Source organism: Amblyomma mixtum, chromosome 8 (genome assembly GCF_055824585.1).
Source record: "Amblyomma mixtum isolate Tamu chromosome 8, ASM5582458v1, whole genome shotgun sequence".
Classification (NCBI taxonomy): Eukaryota; Metazoa; Arthropoda; class Arachnida; order Ixodida; family Ixodidae; genus Amblyomma; species Amblyomma mixtum.
In genome coordinates this window covers 95,181,986-95,196,616 of record NC_143019.1, presented here as the reverse complement: position 1 = coordinate 95,196,616, position 14,631 = coordinate 95,181,986, and the positions used below count along the sequence as shown (strand labels likewise).

General features: G+C 47.7%; 1 protein-coding gene across 1 annotated transcript in view; it reads left to right on the top strand.

Moving 5' to 3' along the window:
• The window catches only part of LOC149333609 (BTB/POZ domain-containing protein 2-like), a 37,037-nt gene extending 22,775 nt beyond the window's left edge, over positions 1-14,262 (top strand). The window contains exons 2-4 of the mRNA XM_089557759.1: positions 11,120-11,343; positions 12,473-12,781; positions 13,905-14,262. Of these exons, the coding sequence (XP_089413885.1) occupies positions 11,120-11,343; positions 12,473-12,781; positions 13,905-14,190 (819 nt within the window). The 3' untranslated portion in view covers positions 14,191-14,262. The remainder of the gene's footprint in view (positions 1-11,119; positions 11,344-12,472; positions 12,782-13,904) is intronic.
• Positions 14,263-14,631: the final 369 nt, after the last annotated feature.

Here is a 14,631-nt window from a genome sequence, read left to right as displayed (position 1 = left end):
TCCTAGTTCTTCTGATTAATTTTGTGATAGTTTTATTGCAGTGCTCTTATTCTTGAGCATAGTCAACATTTTGTTTTTATTCAGAACATTTTTTCTGTCTCTCTATCGCTAATTTCGTTTGCCTTGCTTTATAATTTAAATTACTCTCGCTGCTAGTATTGTGCGTTTCTTGGCCCCAGGAGTCTGCGAAGCTGAGCGCTACTTTTTCACTGGGTGTCCTCTACATCGTTTCCCTGGAAATAGAGAGGGCTGATTGATTTATTACAAACATCGACGCGGCTTGGGTGGGACGATTGCGTGAATGAAATGCGCTGTAGCCTAAAAGTTAAAGGAACGATTGATTCGAGAGCTCATTCCAAGACAAGATATTTTCCAGCTAAAACAAAACAGTGGGAAAAAACTGTTCACTCTAATGGCTCCGACCACCGCCCGACTTGCAGGTGCACGCGGTTAACCTGCATCCATGCATCTATCCGTGCTCTGTCATCAGTTCGCACCTGGAGAGCAGTGGCGCTCTTAGAAATATTTTTCACGGAGTGTTATAGCCAGCCGGCGGTAAAAAAAAAAATAATGCTTAGACAGTATCTTAGTCATTTTTCTGCTTTAATCAATCCGAAGGGTGTGTTGTTTCGTTCAATGTAATGCCTAGATAAAAATACGAGTGCACACAGGATTCTGAGGACTTTATTTGTTAAGAACATTTATTTTGTCACAAAAAAATACTCGCACGAAAAATCGCCGCTATTTACAATATTTTCACATAATATATTGGAGCTTTTCGGAGCTTTTCGAAGGTGTCTCTGGGCGTCGAAAGGTCGTCGCGGCGTGGGGTCGGAGGTCGGATCGCATGCTAACGTCGGTGAGCGGAGGATGTTCGTCATTATGTCCGGTGACGGCGGCCCTACCTCCGGGGGTCGCCGTCCTCAGTTTTCCCGGCGCGGGCTGGAGGACTGCCGGACGTAGGACTGATGGGCTGGTGAAGAAAACCGTCGAGGCGACGGTGACGTGGACTGACGTTGGGCAGTGGGTGCAGGTGGGACGTTGGCCGCTAGGTACTGATCGATCTCGCAGGGTTGTTCACCATAGCGTGGCAGGGGTGCGTCTGGCGAAAACCCGCGCAGGCCAATCCGGCGGTACGGGCAGTGACGACGGATGTGGCCTGCTTCGCCGCAGTGGAAGCACGGGGGCCTGTTGTTCGGCGTTCGCCACATGTTTGTCTTCGTGACGGGTGGGCGGTCGTCTGGCAGCGCTGCCGTGTACGGGAATCGGTGGGACGGCGCGGTAGGGTCAGGAGAGTAGAACGCCGGCGGTGGTGGCGCAGGACTTCGCAATGCCTCGCTGTATGTCATCACATAGGGCGCTGGCGGTTGCGGAGGTGGAGTGGGCTGCACCGTGCGGCGTATCTCGTCACGGGCAGCCTCCGAGATGGCGGTGACACTAGGAGGCTAGTCCACAGAGCGAAGCTTCTGCAGCTCTTCGCGAACGATGCTCCTGATGAGCTCTCGGAGGGAGGTGTTCTCATCCCCGGGCCTCGGCATGTGGCACTCCACAGCAGTGATGTTTGACGGACGGCCGTAGTGCGCAAACCGCTGCTGCAGGGCGCGCTCCATGCCTGCCGCTTCCATTGCAAAATCGGCGACTGTGGCCGGAGGATCGCGCACGAGCCCAGCGAACAATTGCTCCTTCACTCCCCGCATCAAATGGCGCACCTTCTTGGCTTCCGACATCGAAGGATCAGCGCGGTTAAAAAGCCGAGTCATATCCTCCACGAACATCGCCACGCTCTCGTTTGGCTGCTGCGCTCTCGATTGCAGGGCCAATTCAGCACGCTCCCTCCGTTCGTTGCTGCTGAAGGTATCCAGCAACTGCCGCCGGAAGTCTTGCCAGGTGTGGATGGCGGTCTCGTGGTTTTCGAACCACGTCTTGGCGGCGTCCTGGAGGGCAAAGTAGACGTTCCGAAGCTTGCGGTCCTCGTCCCACAGATTAAATTCAGCGACCCTGTCATACCCGTCCAACCAGTCCTCCACATCCTCGAACTTGTCACCATGAAACGACGCGGGCGTACGAGGCGAATGAAGAAGCAGCGGTGGCGATCTCACAGATTGCTGGAAGGTCTGGCTGGCCACCGTAGAGGTCATCTTGCGGGATGGCGCGGTGAGGGGATTGTACTCGGGGGCTAAGCCTTCCAAGCGGCGGCTTGACTTGTGGACAGGTGTCGTGTCCAGGGGGTGTGGCTGAGCGCAGGAGGTTCCTGGGACCTCTTCGTACATAGATCGTACCCAGCAGCTGCACCAAAAATGTCACGGACGCCGGTAGGACGTTCTATCCCTGGCAGAACAGTACCTGGCGAGCACACTGGGCAGAGCGCAGCCGGCAGGCCCTAGCACCGAGCAGAAGAGGACGAAGTCCGGCGCGCGACAAAGGTCGAAGACAGACCGCACAGGGGCGCCGGTAGAGTGATGTCTAAACTAAGTGCGGCAATATACAACAACACACAGGCTTCTGTTCTGCAACAAATTCAGCAACTGCTCACGAATGGCATTCGTGAAAACAATTCTGCCACATTCCTGTGAACCTGCGCCCAGCCACAGAGGCGCTTTTAAAAAAGCAATTTTGGCGGTAGTTTATGAATCACTTGAGAACATTACAGACTATGAAAAGGTAGGCGGACGGATAAAGGTTTGTTCATTTGGGTTAACCGCGCCTAGAATTGAAAGGAGTGTTTTACGTCGTGCAATGCGAAGAGTGACTTTTTTCTGCATTAACTTCCGCTTCCTAGTAATATAGAGCCGCGACAACATACATTAATCTTTTCGAGAATAAGCTGCAGAGAACACGGGGGGGGGGGGGGGCAGCGCTCAGAAAATTTCGGTGGGTGTGCTGACAACAAAACGCCCCTCCTGGCTCGCCCCTGGTGTGGAGGACTACATATTGGGTGATTTTGATGATCAGCAGGTGCTTTAAATAGCATTGTTTTGGTTTTCTATATGAGCCTTTTCGTTTTTCAGGTTCCCGAAGATATGTCGGCTGCACCCGCTTTTCGGCAATATGTGAGCATGAATTCATCTTACGTTGACCACTACCCGTTTTATGAAACCAAAAGCTGGTGTCGTAGCACGTGTCCAGCGAAACCTTTATAAATTATAGTACATATTTTCCTATCATGTTACTCCGGCTCTGATTTAAACAGCGTCCATTCTTTTACCTTGTATAAATCCATCCTTGTGCATTCTACAAAAAGTGAATTTGATGTCATTTGATATATGATGGGATATTACGGCTGTGAAGCCAAGTTTAGTGTACATCACGTAAGGCATAAAATGTGAGATATAATTGCAGCCTTGGTGTTTTAATTCGCTAAAGCTTAATGACGTCTTGCCGCAAAAACAAGAATAAAGAAGGGGCGGATGTACAGTCGAGCCCACTTATAACGAACCTGACGATCGAGCGGATTTTGTTTCTTGTATCCAGGGTTCGTGTTAAGCGGATATTTTTTAGGTAACAAGCAGTGGGCAGCCGCGGCAGGTTCACATGCGAATGGCGAGGAGTGGCTGGCGCTGTAGTGGCATAAGGACTTGGGCAGACATGGAAGTATTTAAGTTACTGTGATGAAAAGCACCAAAATTGCTCTTTTCAGTAATATATTATGTTATTAATGATTCTACTGGGCTGGTAATTTATTGACGTAATGAATTACTTTAGAGAAGTAATTTCATGGCAGGAGTAATTAATTGCTAACGAAATTACTTCTGCTGAGTAATGAGTCCGTGGTGCTCCTTTATCGGCCATGCTTTGGCCTCGCGTGTGCGGGGTTGAGCGCCTACAAAGCTAGAAAAAACACGCGGCCAGCAACAGCCAGCACTCCAGCGAGGCGGCTGACGAGAGGCGACGTGCGTGCGTGCGTCTGCCCCGCCATGGTGGAGTCTGTAGGACTGCTACATATCTTCCAGCACTGCGTACGATTGCACACGCAGACGCGGCGCAGGGTGGCCACCAGGTAACCTCCATGACCATGCATGTCATATTGCACCTTCCTACAGACGCACTGCGAGTGCTTGAGCGAGTACTTCTGCCTTATGTACACTGTCACGTCGCCGCACTGACAAAAAGTCTGAAATCACAACTAACAAACTTGGTTGTGTGTTTTAGGGAAAACTAGCTTCTGTGGCCTGACTTGAAGCTTTGTTTTTAACTCAAGGATAACCTATACGACAGCGTTAATGCATCACGCTATCTATTTCGACCAACATGCCTCCAGAACGAGTCAATTGAACAACAGAATAGGCAGCTTCTCTGCGGCATTCTGCATTTCTGGGAAGATGACAGTGAACAATCAGTTTATGCACTCCCGCTGTTTACGTGCACGACAAATTCTTCAAAAACAGGATGGTGGGACCATAATACTCATCAAAGAGGCACTTCTGATTTATTCGTAAGCAATTATACAAATTTTGAAGGTAAGCTGACGTCATGTATGTCAGCAAAGCGGCTGTTCAATGGACTAGGGCTAGCTTTCCTCAAAGAGGGGCAAAATAGACTCAGTGGCGGTGCAAAAAACAACGAAATCTGAAAGTTTTGTAGGATTTGTGACCAGTGCGCAATATTTTATGCGTCCGAATTAAAAAATGGCTGAGGCTTAGCTTAGGTTAAGCCTAGTCAGATGCGAAGCATATTGTCGCCTAGTTGCATATCGATCACGCCACTTGGCTAGACGTTCTTCACGCTCTTCTTCAGTCTCTGTAGCACGCCGCAACTTTTGCTTCTCATTCCAACGAGCAGCCCTGTCTCCAGGAGGCATCTCTATCCCGTGTACGCCTAGCAGAGGCAGGCGCACCCCGTTGTATACCGCCGCTCCAGCATCACGTGTAGGGTGCCTCGATGCCAGCGCCGCCGTTCAGGGTGGAGACAACATCGCGGGCGCCGCCATATTGAATCACACAGGATCAGCTGCGCTAGCGTGTGTAACGGCGCCACTCTTACTCTCGGCGGGCGTGAGAGTGCTTTTGACTTGAACAGTCTTTTTCATCAACATCGCACTTAGTATCTTTTCACTCATAATAGCCATTTTAACATCCGAGGCTCGAAGGCCTAATTGCATGACTTAATTTTACAGCCCCAGGTGGGCGAGGTTGAACATTTACTGTTCCGTCTGTTGGTTTGAAAAACGCGCTAATATTTTAAAGATCTGTTGCCGGGCAGGTGCTGCTGCTCCATGCGGATAGAATAAATTGCTGCCTCTGTTTTTCCCACGATATTTTGGATTTCAATTCCCAAGTTCTGTTAACGCCCGCGTGTCGTCAGCCGCCCGAGTGCTACGGCTGGTTTCGCTATCGTCGCGCGGGCTGTTTCCGTTTCTTCTTCACGCAAAAATTGGTGTCTGTCTACTTTCTAATCTTTCAAAAGGTAACTGCGAGTTGCTTGCCCGTTTATTGCTCACAGGGGCGCAATTACATCTGCTTATGGGGTGGGCGCTGGTATATACAAATGATGCCGCCGTATACCGACGTTGCCACTGCTCCTGCGTTTTCTTTCTCGAGGCCAAAGAAAATGAATCGCCCCTCGTTGGCGATATCATAAAGGATTACTGGAAGTTTCTCGCTCGTTTCATTTTTATGCGGAGCGCACAACCACCGACGAATGTTCTTGCGTGCGCTCGCATGCACACTTCGCTTGCGCCATGGACATACGCACCGGTTGCTCTCCTGCGATTCCTCACTTTTGTGAAACACCATTCTACACATATTTTTTCATAGATATTTTATTCCAGTCAATCGGTATTCATTAATAAACCATGCATTTCAACCTGCTCAAAAAAGGGTGGATGTTAGTCATTAAAAAACTCCACTAATTCTGAAAATTTTAAATTCGAAATCGAATTAATCGACATTGAAAAGTCAGGCTTTTCAAAAAATCGACCATAGAGGATTTTCTTTAAAAAACGCGGTTTTTAACGTTGGCTATCCGTGTATTTCCTATTCTGTCTACAAAATTCTGTGCTGATGGGTTAGCTTTTCAAAAATAACTGCTACCTAAAAGTTGATCTTTATTACTGATGAAGACAAATATGTAACATCGCTTTTCAGCCCACTCTCTTACAGAGGGCACAGAGAACAAAACAAAGGACAATGCAAATTATTCATTTAATTCCAACTGTAATTGCAGGTCATGAAAAAAACACGAACTACAGTATAAGTAAGCAAGACATTGGGACAGGAAAGTGGGGCATGTACTGTGGGGTGTAACCTTAAAGGAAAACATAAAAGCAAAGCATGAAAAAAGGTTCAAACCACGAAATAAGTCAACAAGACTTAGGGGGAAAATGTTGTTGTGCACAGTGTGGTGTAACCTTCGCCGCAAACATGAAAACAAAGTATGAAAAAAAAGATGCAAACCACGAAATAGTAGAACGAGACAGAGTGGTAAAAAGCATAGTGAGGTGTAACATTTAAAGCAATGTACTCTAGGGCTGATCCCGCTTTCATTTCATTTCATTTGTTGATCCCTTAAAGGCCCGAAGGCATTACATAAGGGGGGGCATATTGGTTTCCAACGGCGATGAGCTTCCCATTTTTTCCTTCGCTCGGAGTCTCGGGGGAAGCGAAAACAGCGCAGACTTTACGCGTTGACCCGGCGCACATTGGCACGCAACAACCCGTCATGCTGCCTCGGTGGACTTGAGAAGCTCCTCAGTCATGCGGTAGAGCACTATCAAACAAATAAAGCCACCAGCGATCGTCCGCAGCCACTGGGCCTCGAAAAACGGACAGCTGCGTGCACCAAGCAACTGAGACCAGCCCGACCGACCGCTGTGATTCAAAATGGCGCCGCAGGGAGAGAGAGGCGGCGTTGGAGCGGTCAAAGGATGGCACCACCCTGAACGGCGGCGCGTGTATCGAGGCGCCCTAATCACGTGTTCACTACAGCGCACCTAGCGGCAGGAGCAGGAAACACATTGGTCGCGACGCCTCGCGCGACGACGCGAGCTGGGGCCCCGTTTCTCCTATGTCGTTACGTCACGCATCACGTGGTCCTCCTTGGTCGCGACGCCTCGCGCGACGGCGCGAGCTGGGCCCCCGTTTCTCATCTGCTGTGACGTCACGCACCACGTGGTCATCCTTGGTCACGACGCCTCGCGCGACGGCGAGAGTTGGGCCCCCGTTTTTCATCTACTCTGACGTCACGCATCACGTGGTATGACATGGAGGTCACGAAAGGTCAATGGTAACGACACCGCCGCGCTCGAGGAGCTGGGTAGGGCTATTTTAGTATGCTGCGCATAAAAGTAATGTCAAAGTAATTTTCATTACATTTGGGAAGTAATTGTAATGTCATTGCATTTTGACAGCAGTAATTTCTATTGTAACTTAATTATTTCTGCAACATTTATAGGCTTTAAACTTCTACAAGATTTCTACTTCTGAAAGTAATTTTGCGTGTATGCACTCGGGGTATTGTGACGAACAGTCCATGCAGCAGACCCACCGTCAGAGATCGTTCCCCCTTGGATGCTCTCCCGCCTCGTAGGGAGTGCCACACAAAGCGGCCATGTTTAGTGGTGAGCTGTCTCGTCTCGCCATATATGATTTGAGAGCTCCGGAAGCTAAATCACTAGGGCCTTCAGTGGTTGTACGAAAACCTATACCATTGTTTGTACATTCACTCTGCATCTCTGGAGGAAACCAAGTGTCTTTGCAACTCAGACAAATTAGGTGCAAGCATTTGCAAAAGGCTGTGTTGAAATCTGGCTGCGATATAATGGACAGATTTTGCTACAATAACAATGCCTCTTCGTTACAGCAATACCAGAAATGCTGTACATTACTACTGCAGTAAAATTGATTAGAAGGTTCTTCTTTTACCACCTTTATTGCCCGTTTTCTGAAGGATTAGTGAAGGTACCACCGTGAAAGCGGCCCTTAGGAAATGCGGGCATGCTGTGCCGGTTCTGACCCGTTCAACTGCTCTCAGAACGCAAGCCCATAGCTGCGGACAATGAGCGGCCCCACGCCTTTTGTTGTATTTCTAGGCCTGGAGGAGGGCGCAGTTAAGTCGGGGCTCGAACCCTTCTGGACTGGAACAAGATAGCTGGAAACGTCTGCTTGCTCGCAAGGGCTGCGGTGGTGTAACTAACTCGATGGTCCATAGTTCGCGCCAACACATTAATTCAAATGCGACGTGAGATAAGTGATAATGTTATCGCGACAAATAAGTGAGTTATTTTTATCCTTAGAGCTCAGCTTTTAGGCAGCTCTTTTTGGGCTAAGCCGCGCCGGCGTCGAAGGCGTAAAAGAGCTAGGGGGGGGGGGGGGGAGTTAAGGGGCGCGAGCGGAATGAGAGAGGCGATCTCTGCTGCTGGCACGTCCTAGCGCAGGGTCATGGCCCTCCTCTCTCTGCGACCTTGGCGAGGTGGCGCGGGTGGCCACGATTTCGAGAAGGTCCGAGCCTTCTCGAGAATGCCAGGGGGGAGGAGACGAAGCTTAACGCGTGCTGTGGCGCCTTCACTCTCTCTCTCTCTCTTTGCGCCACCTCCCGCTCGTAGAAATTTTGGAGTTAGCTATTTAATAGTAGTAAGTGCTGCTCTAAAAAAAACTGATATGCATAAACGGGTCTAAAAATTAACATGCCAAAAGCTAAACTACTCCACAGTCTTGGAATAGAATAACAGTTTTCGATTTGTAGCAAGACAATGCAAGTGGTAAGGGTAAACGTCTACTTAGGGCAGATAGTGATTGTACACCTGGATCATGTGAGTAAAAAACTAAGAATTGGGCATATTTTACAAGTAATGTCAGAATTAATGGCAGTGTCCAATATCTCTAAAGAGAAAAGCAAAGCTAGCAATTAGGGGTGTGCGAATATCAAATTTTTCGAATACGAATCGAATACGAATACTTGATCCCGAATATCGAATCGAATATCGAATAATCAAGGACAGACGCATTTAACCACTACAAAACAATTATTTGAGCACCCAAGAACATCACAGTTCAGCTATCGATGATTGAATGAAAACAAAAAGTGTGTGTGGCTGCACAAAAAGTATCAAAGTCTCGAACATTGTTCTTAGAAAAGAGGAAATATCAGAGAGGATGGCTAGTACACAGCATTGATTAAGGCTAGCTTGCCATCAGCACAAAAACACGTTGCTGGGATGAACATAAAAGGTTGTCGTGAAAGAAAACCAGCTGCTCCACATGGTCAGGCAGTAGTTCCTTTCTAGCTGAAACGACTCCTCGAGCAACAGAAAATGCCCTCTCACTTGGCACTGACCTGGCACGTATTGCGAGGTACTTCATGCACAGCTCTGACTATAGCAGCTTCGCAGGTATAGCCACAAAAAAGCTCACCAGTGCAGTCAGCTACGGCTGGCCCTTGGATGGAAAAATTTTCCTTCATCCATGCTACAGTGCACTGAATCCATGCGCATTGCTCTGGGCGCCGCCATGCTGCTATGTCTCTGTCGATAGGACTTGCGGACCGAAATGAACGCCGGTGCTCACAATGCATATTCGGCTAGATACGAATATTCGCGTAGGGTCGAATATTCGAAAGAACACGAATACTTGGATCTCGAATCGAATACGAATACTGAAAATATAATATTCGAAATATATATTCGAAAATTTCGAATATTCGCACAGCCCTACTAGCAATATCTTGCTGTCGCTCAACTGTAGGCAGGAACGTGGGATCTAACCAAAAGGGTCCCGCATCAGATGAGAACAATACAGTGTGGAAATGAAAATGATAAGTGTAACTATAACAAACAGTAGGAGAGCAGAGTGCGTCGGAGAACAAACGCGCATAACTGACATCCTAATTGAAATTCAGAAGAAATGAGCTTGAGGCATGTGATGCATAGGCGAGATAACAGATGGCCGTTAAGGGTAACAGACTTGGTGATAAGACAAGGCACGTATGGCAGGGTGCGGCAGAAAGTTGGGTGCTGTGCACCTCCTTCACGAGGAACCTGCCGTTCGAGCCGCCGAATCAGACAGAGGTGCGTTCAAATCATGCATTAGGGAGTATTGTAATCGCCCTCATATTTGTTTCCTGCAGACATAACCTTCGCAAATGTGTGAACATAACTGATTAAATAAACGCTTTCAGCTGATTAGTCTGCTATGTGTCTCGAAATCCCCCGTTTTAGTTTCTGCAAAACGTTTCCTGGAAAGATGAAATATATTTAACCAGCAAGGGAGAAAAGATGGAAGCTTCGCAGCGCGATCAAAGATGGTAGTTTTTTGCATAACGTGGCAATATATGGTCAAATATTACCATCGAAATTCTTGTTTGTACTCTAAACACGTGAGTAGGAGCTGTAAGCGAGTACACTTCGCGTGAAATTTCTGAAAAGGCAAAAAAAACTCGCCTTACGTTCCTTAGGAAGTGTGAAGTATATACCAACAGCCAGTACGCGCTTGCAATGTTGCAAGATAAACGTCGCCCGTAGAGGTCAACCCAAATTTAGGTGACGAAATGAGCGATGTTGGAAGTCCACGTCAAATCAAACAAAGCACAGGAATACTTACATGCAGAAATTGATATAAATGTTCAAGACAAAAAGGGTAACTTGTATTAAAAGTTTCGATGAAATACGGAAACATCAATAGAGCCCAGAGTATCCCCAAGCAAGACCTAGCGGCAAAGTTAGAACTACCAGTAAAGCACGATGGCAAACTAAAGCCGAAGTTCACGCATTATCACCGACTTCTGTACATTTAGTTAATCAAGACTCAGCATATATGCCTCCCGTGGCTTGATTGGGAGTTTTTCTGTCGGGCGACAGCATACGCACCACGTACTAGGTTCTGAAACTTTATATTCTGCGCACCATTACTCAGCGCGGCAGCCAGTGTGGTGTGTGTGGTGTGTGTGTGTGTAGACATCACCCGAGAAACTCATTGTATTATGCCATCATCAGCCTTCATTCGCACTTTCCTTTTCCTCCTCTTCCCTTTCCCCTGTGTGGAGTAGCAGGCCAGGGCCATGTTACCACCGGCCGACCTCCCCACCTTTCCCTCATTAAAATTCCTTTCTCTCTCTCTCTAACATCTGTTTCATGCTGTCCCACTGCACCCCCCCTCTCCCTTTCATATGTTCTAACACCCGGCTGCAGATCGACCTAGAGGCCTCTCTCGACAGCGGTTACCTGACGGACGTCGAGTTCAATGTTCGCTCGGCTGTGTTTCCCAATGTTCCCGAACGCAAATTTCGTGCCCACAAGCGGCTTCTCGCCCTGAGTAGCGGGGTTTTCGAGGTCATGTTCTTCGGGGACTTCGCCGAAGGGGACGTCGTCAACGTAACGGATGTCCACCCAAAGGGCTTCGAGATCATGCTTAGGTGAGGAGCACTGAAGCACAACCCTCTTTTTGCAGGCAGCCGCCATCTTGTGTAGCGCACGTGCCAGAGAGCAAGATTAGACCTAAAGTGGCCAGAGATTCATTTGTGGACGACAGGGGCAGGGGGAATAACAAGTATACAGGCACTATCCTACTTTATTTCAGAGGTTATTCGCATGCTCAAAACAGCGGGAAGAAACGAAACGCGTTCTAGAGCTGTTTGTTAGCGAACGATGGACACCACAAAGGAACATTCCTTTCAGGCGCTTTTTACGCAATTGTGTGCGCAGCAAACTCGCAGCATGTTCTGAGACTGGTGCACCTGGACGTGATTTCATTGTTTCACTCGAACTGAGCACCCTTCCCATCGAAAATAAGTTGGTCTTTTGTGCCTTGTAAATCACACACAGCAAATAATATTTCACGTAACAGTGAAGTAGGTAGCAATTTGTTCGCCATTTGTGGGTAGACAGATTTTGCCGCGAGAAAAAACATCGATTGTTTTTTCTCAATTTTGAACATAATGTGCATCGTCGAAACAGAAAATGATTCCACGGTCCTTAGGGTCCTTACATGACACACGAGAACATTAAGATGTTAATTTTCCTACAAATCTGACAGTTTGTATGGAGTTCTGCACATTGTTCTAAAAACTTACCTGCTGGTTTTACACGCTCAAAAACTAACAAATTCCCTTTCCCGAGGCTTGAATATACTACTCAGGTAAAAAATTACTTGATTTCGGTCAGAACAAAGAAAGGCGCTCGAAAGGGCTAAAAATGGCGGAATTTCTGTTTGTCCCGGGCTGTTAGCTGTCAAGAGAAATACGTCATTTCATGGTCGGGCGACGGGGGGTTTCAACTGCTTTTCCTCCAGTGCCTGGCCAACGAGTGCAGTCAAGAAAATTGGGAGAGGTATTCACCTTGATTATCTTTTTTTGGGCGGATTGGTGTGGCGGGGGGGGGGGGGGGGAACGGAAGGAGGGTTCGTTGCATATGTGGCTCTTACAGGTAGTTTTCTGAAGTTTGAAAAAAAAGGGACTAAAAAAACCTGACGCTGTTGGCGTCTGTCACCACCCCGCTTCAGAGGTGATGCTCTTATCTTTTCATCTATCCATGCATACGGTGCAGGTACCTCTACTCTGGCTGTGCCCGCATCAGCACTGTACTGGACGCACTGCATGCCCGAGAAGCCTCTAGGAAGTACCACATAGCGTCGCTAAGCAGCGGATGCACCGACTACATACGCAGAAACCTGGTTCCTTCAAACCTTTTCGCCTACCTTGACTACTATAGCCTGACCGGCGAACCGGACTGGGTTTCCTACCTACCAGGAGTACTGCAGTCCTTGTCGGAGTCGCCTGCACTTGCAGTGTTGTCTCTCAAAAACCTCGCCGAAGCAGAAGAGCACATCTTCCGCCTCGTAATTGACAATATTAGGTATGTCCAGCCCCCTCAAGGTTTATAAAGATGCAGCGCCATACAAATCCCTGCTAAGGCCTCACTGAGAATATGCATCCCCTGTGTGGCATCAGCACTCGCAGCATCTCACAGCTGAGAAATCTGAAACCGGAAAGTCAGGTTTATATCAAGGCTGTATTGTAGACATGAAATCATAAGCGAAATAAGGAAAGAATATTGAAATGGAGCCTTTGCGTGCAAGGCTTCAGAAGCAAAAGCTGGAACTGAACGCACTAATTCGAAAGGCATTGACAAGAGAAATTACTTCAAACCGCATACACTGCCTCGAACAAAAGAGAGCACAGTTTTGAAACACGTGAAATGAATTCTGGACTAAATTAATGCAGTATTCCTTTTATGAGTCCAGCTGATGTGGTGTATGTAAGTCAGCATTCTTTTATCACACTATGTACGAATTATAAAAGTGCTGCTCTTTCATATTAATCACCGCAATGAGGAAGTGCAGTTGTTCCTATATTTTTGCTTATTTGTTCATCGTTCTTGTTCCATTGCTTCCTTTCTCCCTCCGCCATTTTTTTCTCTTCTTCGTAGCTATCTGCGTTCTTTTTGTGATTATCGTTAATAGTATCCGGTGCCGACTCTCACGCTATAATATTCCTACGCTACAGGGTGTTCTCGAAGTTTGTAAATGTATCTCAGGGTTCCAAGTGTCAATAAGCCTCCAGCAGATTCTGGTGGCTCACCAGAGCTTTTAATAACCCTTGTTAACCTTGTCGTACTCGCTACATTGTTTCTCGAGTAAGCTTCGTCGGCAGAATATACGAAAAAATTCGTTAACTGTTTCGCAATCCAGTTTCCCGCCTGGCGGTCGTTCATCGTCTGTTGCGTAGACAGCAGAGAGCTCTCGAAAGCTGGAGCAATCAAAAGAGTGTGGTACTAAGGCGGCTTTTCAAAAACCTGGAGAGCTGTGGCCTTCTAGGTCCATGCTATGGCAGTTATATTCCGTCTACATTGTGAGACGCAGGTGCATCAACTGTTTACATGTTCACTGTAAGGCTAATCGTCCTACAGTCTTCTCGTCTGCACACTGCGCTCTATAATACTTTAACAGACCTCTTTTACTGCTTTTCTTGCCTTTTAGGCACGTCCGGGAGATCTCGGTCGCCACAGCCGTCATGCGCTGGTCGAAGGAGCAGTGCGCCAAAAGCCTCGGCACGGATTCCCCGCTCCAGCTGAAAGATGTGATGCGTCCATTCTTTGCGAAGCTGCGCTTCCTGACCATGACCGCCGGGGAGTTCCTGACAGGGCCGGTCGCCTGGGGCGTCGTGGACAATGACGAGGCGATGTGCGTTCTGCGGAACATCGTGTCCAATGGGGCGGTGCCGCTTCCTCCGGGATTCTGCGCCTGCACGCTGAGCCGCTTTTAGTGTTTGGAGAACACATGCTTGAGGTTTCCAGAAAAGACGCACTTAAGGTGTGAGGATGCGCGTTGTAGCCTAAAGCCATCGTTCACCCTGAGTGCTTTCAGAGTTTCGTCACCACATGGAACGATAACGAAGAATCTTGAAAATTAACAAACATGTTAAACTTACAACAGTTTCAAATCAAAATGCATTGAGTTTTTTTTATTTCCTGACCATTGGGGATCGTTTTCCTCTTTTATGTGACAAAGGTTAATCCATGCAAGCAGCAAGAATTTTTTTTTACGTGTGTATTGCCTATAGTGTTCATTTTCGAAAAGGTGCATGGGTTTGTAAGCACTGCTTCATACCACTTTCTGTATTTTGTGCAAGTGTAAGTTTGAACGGTTTTCAAATGCTCCTCGCCACATGGAGCGCGGAAGAAGTGTTTTGATAATCAGTAAAAAT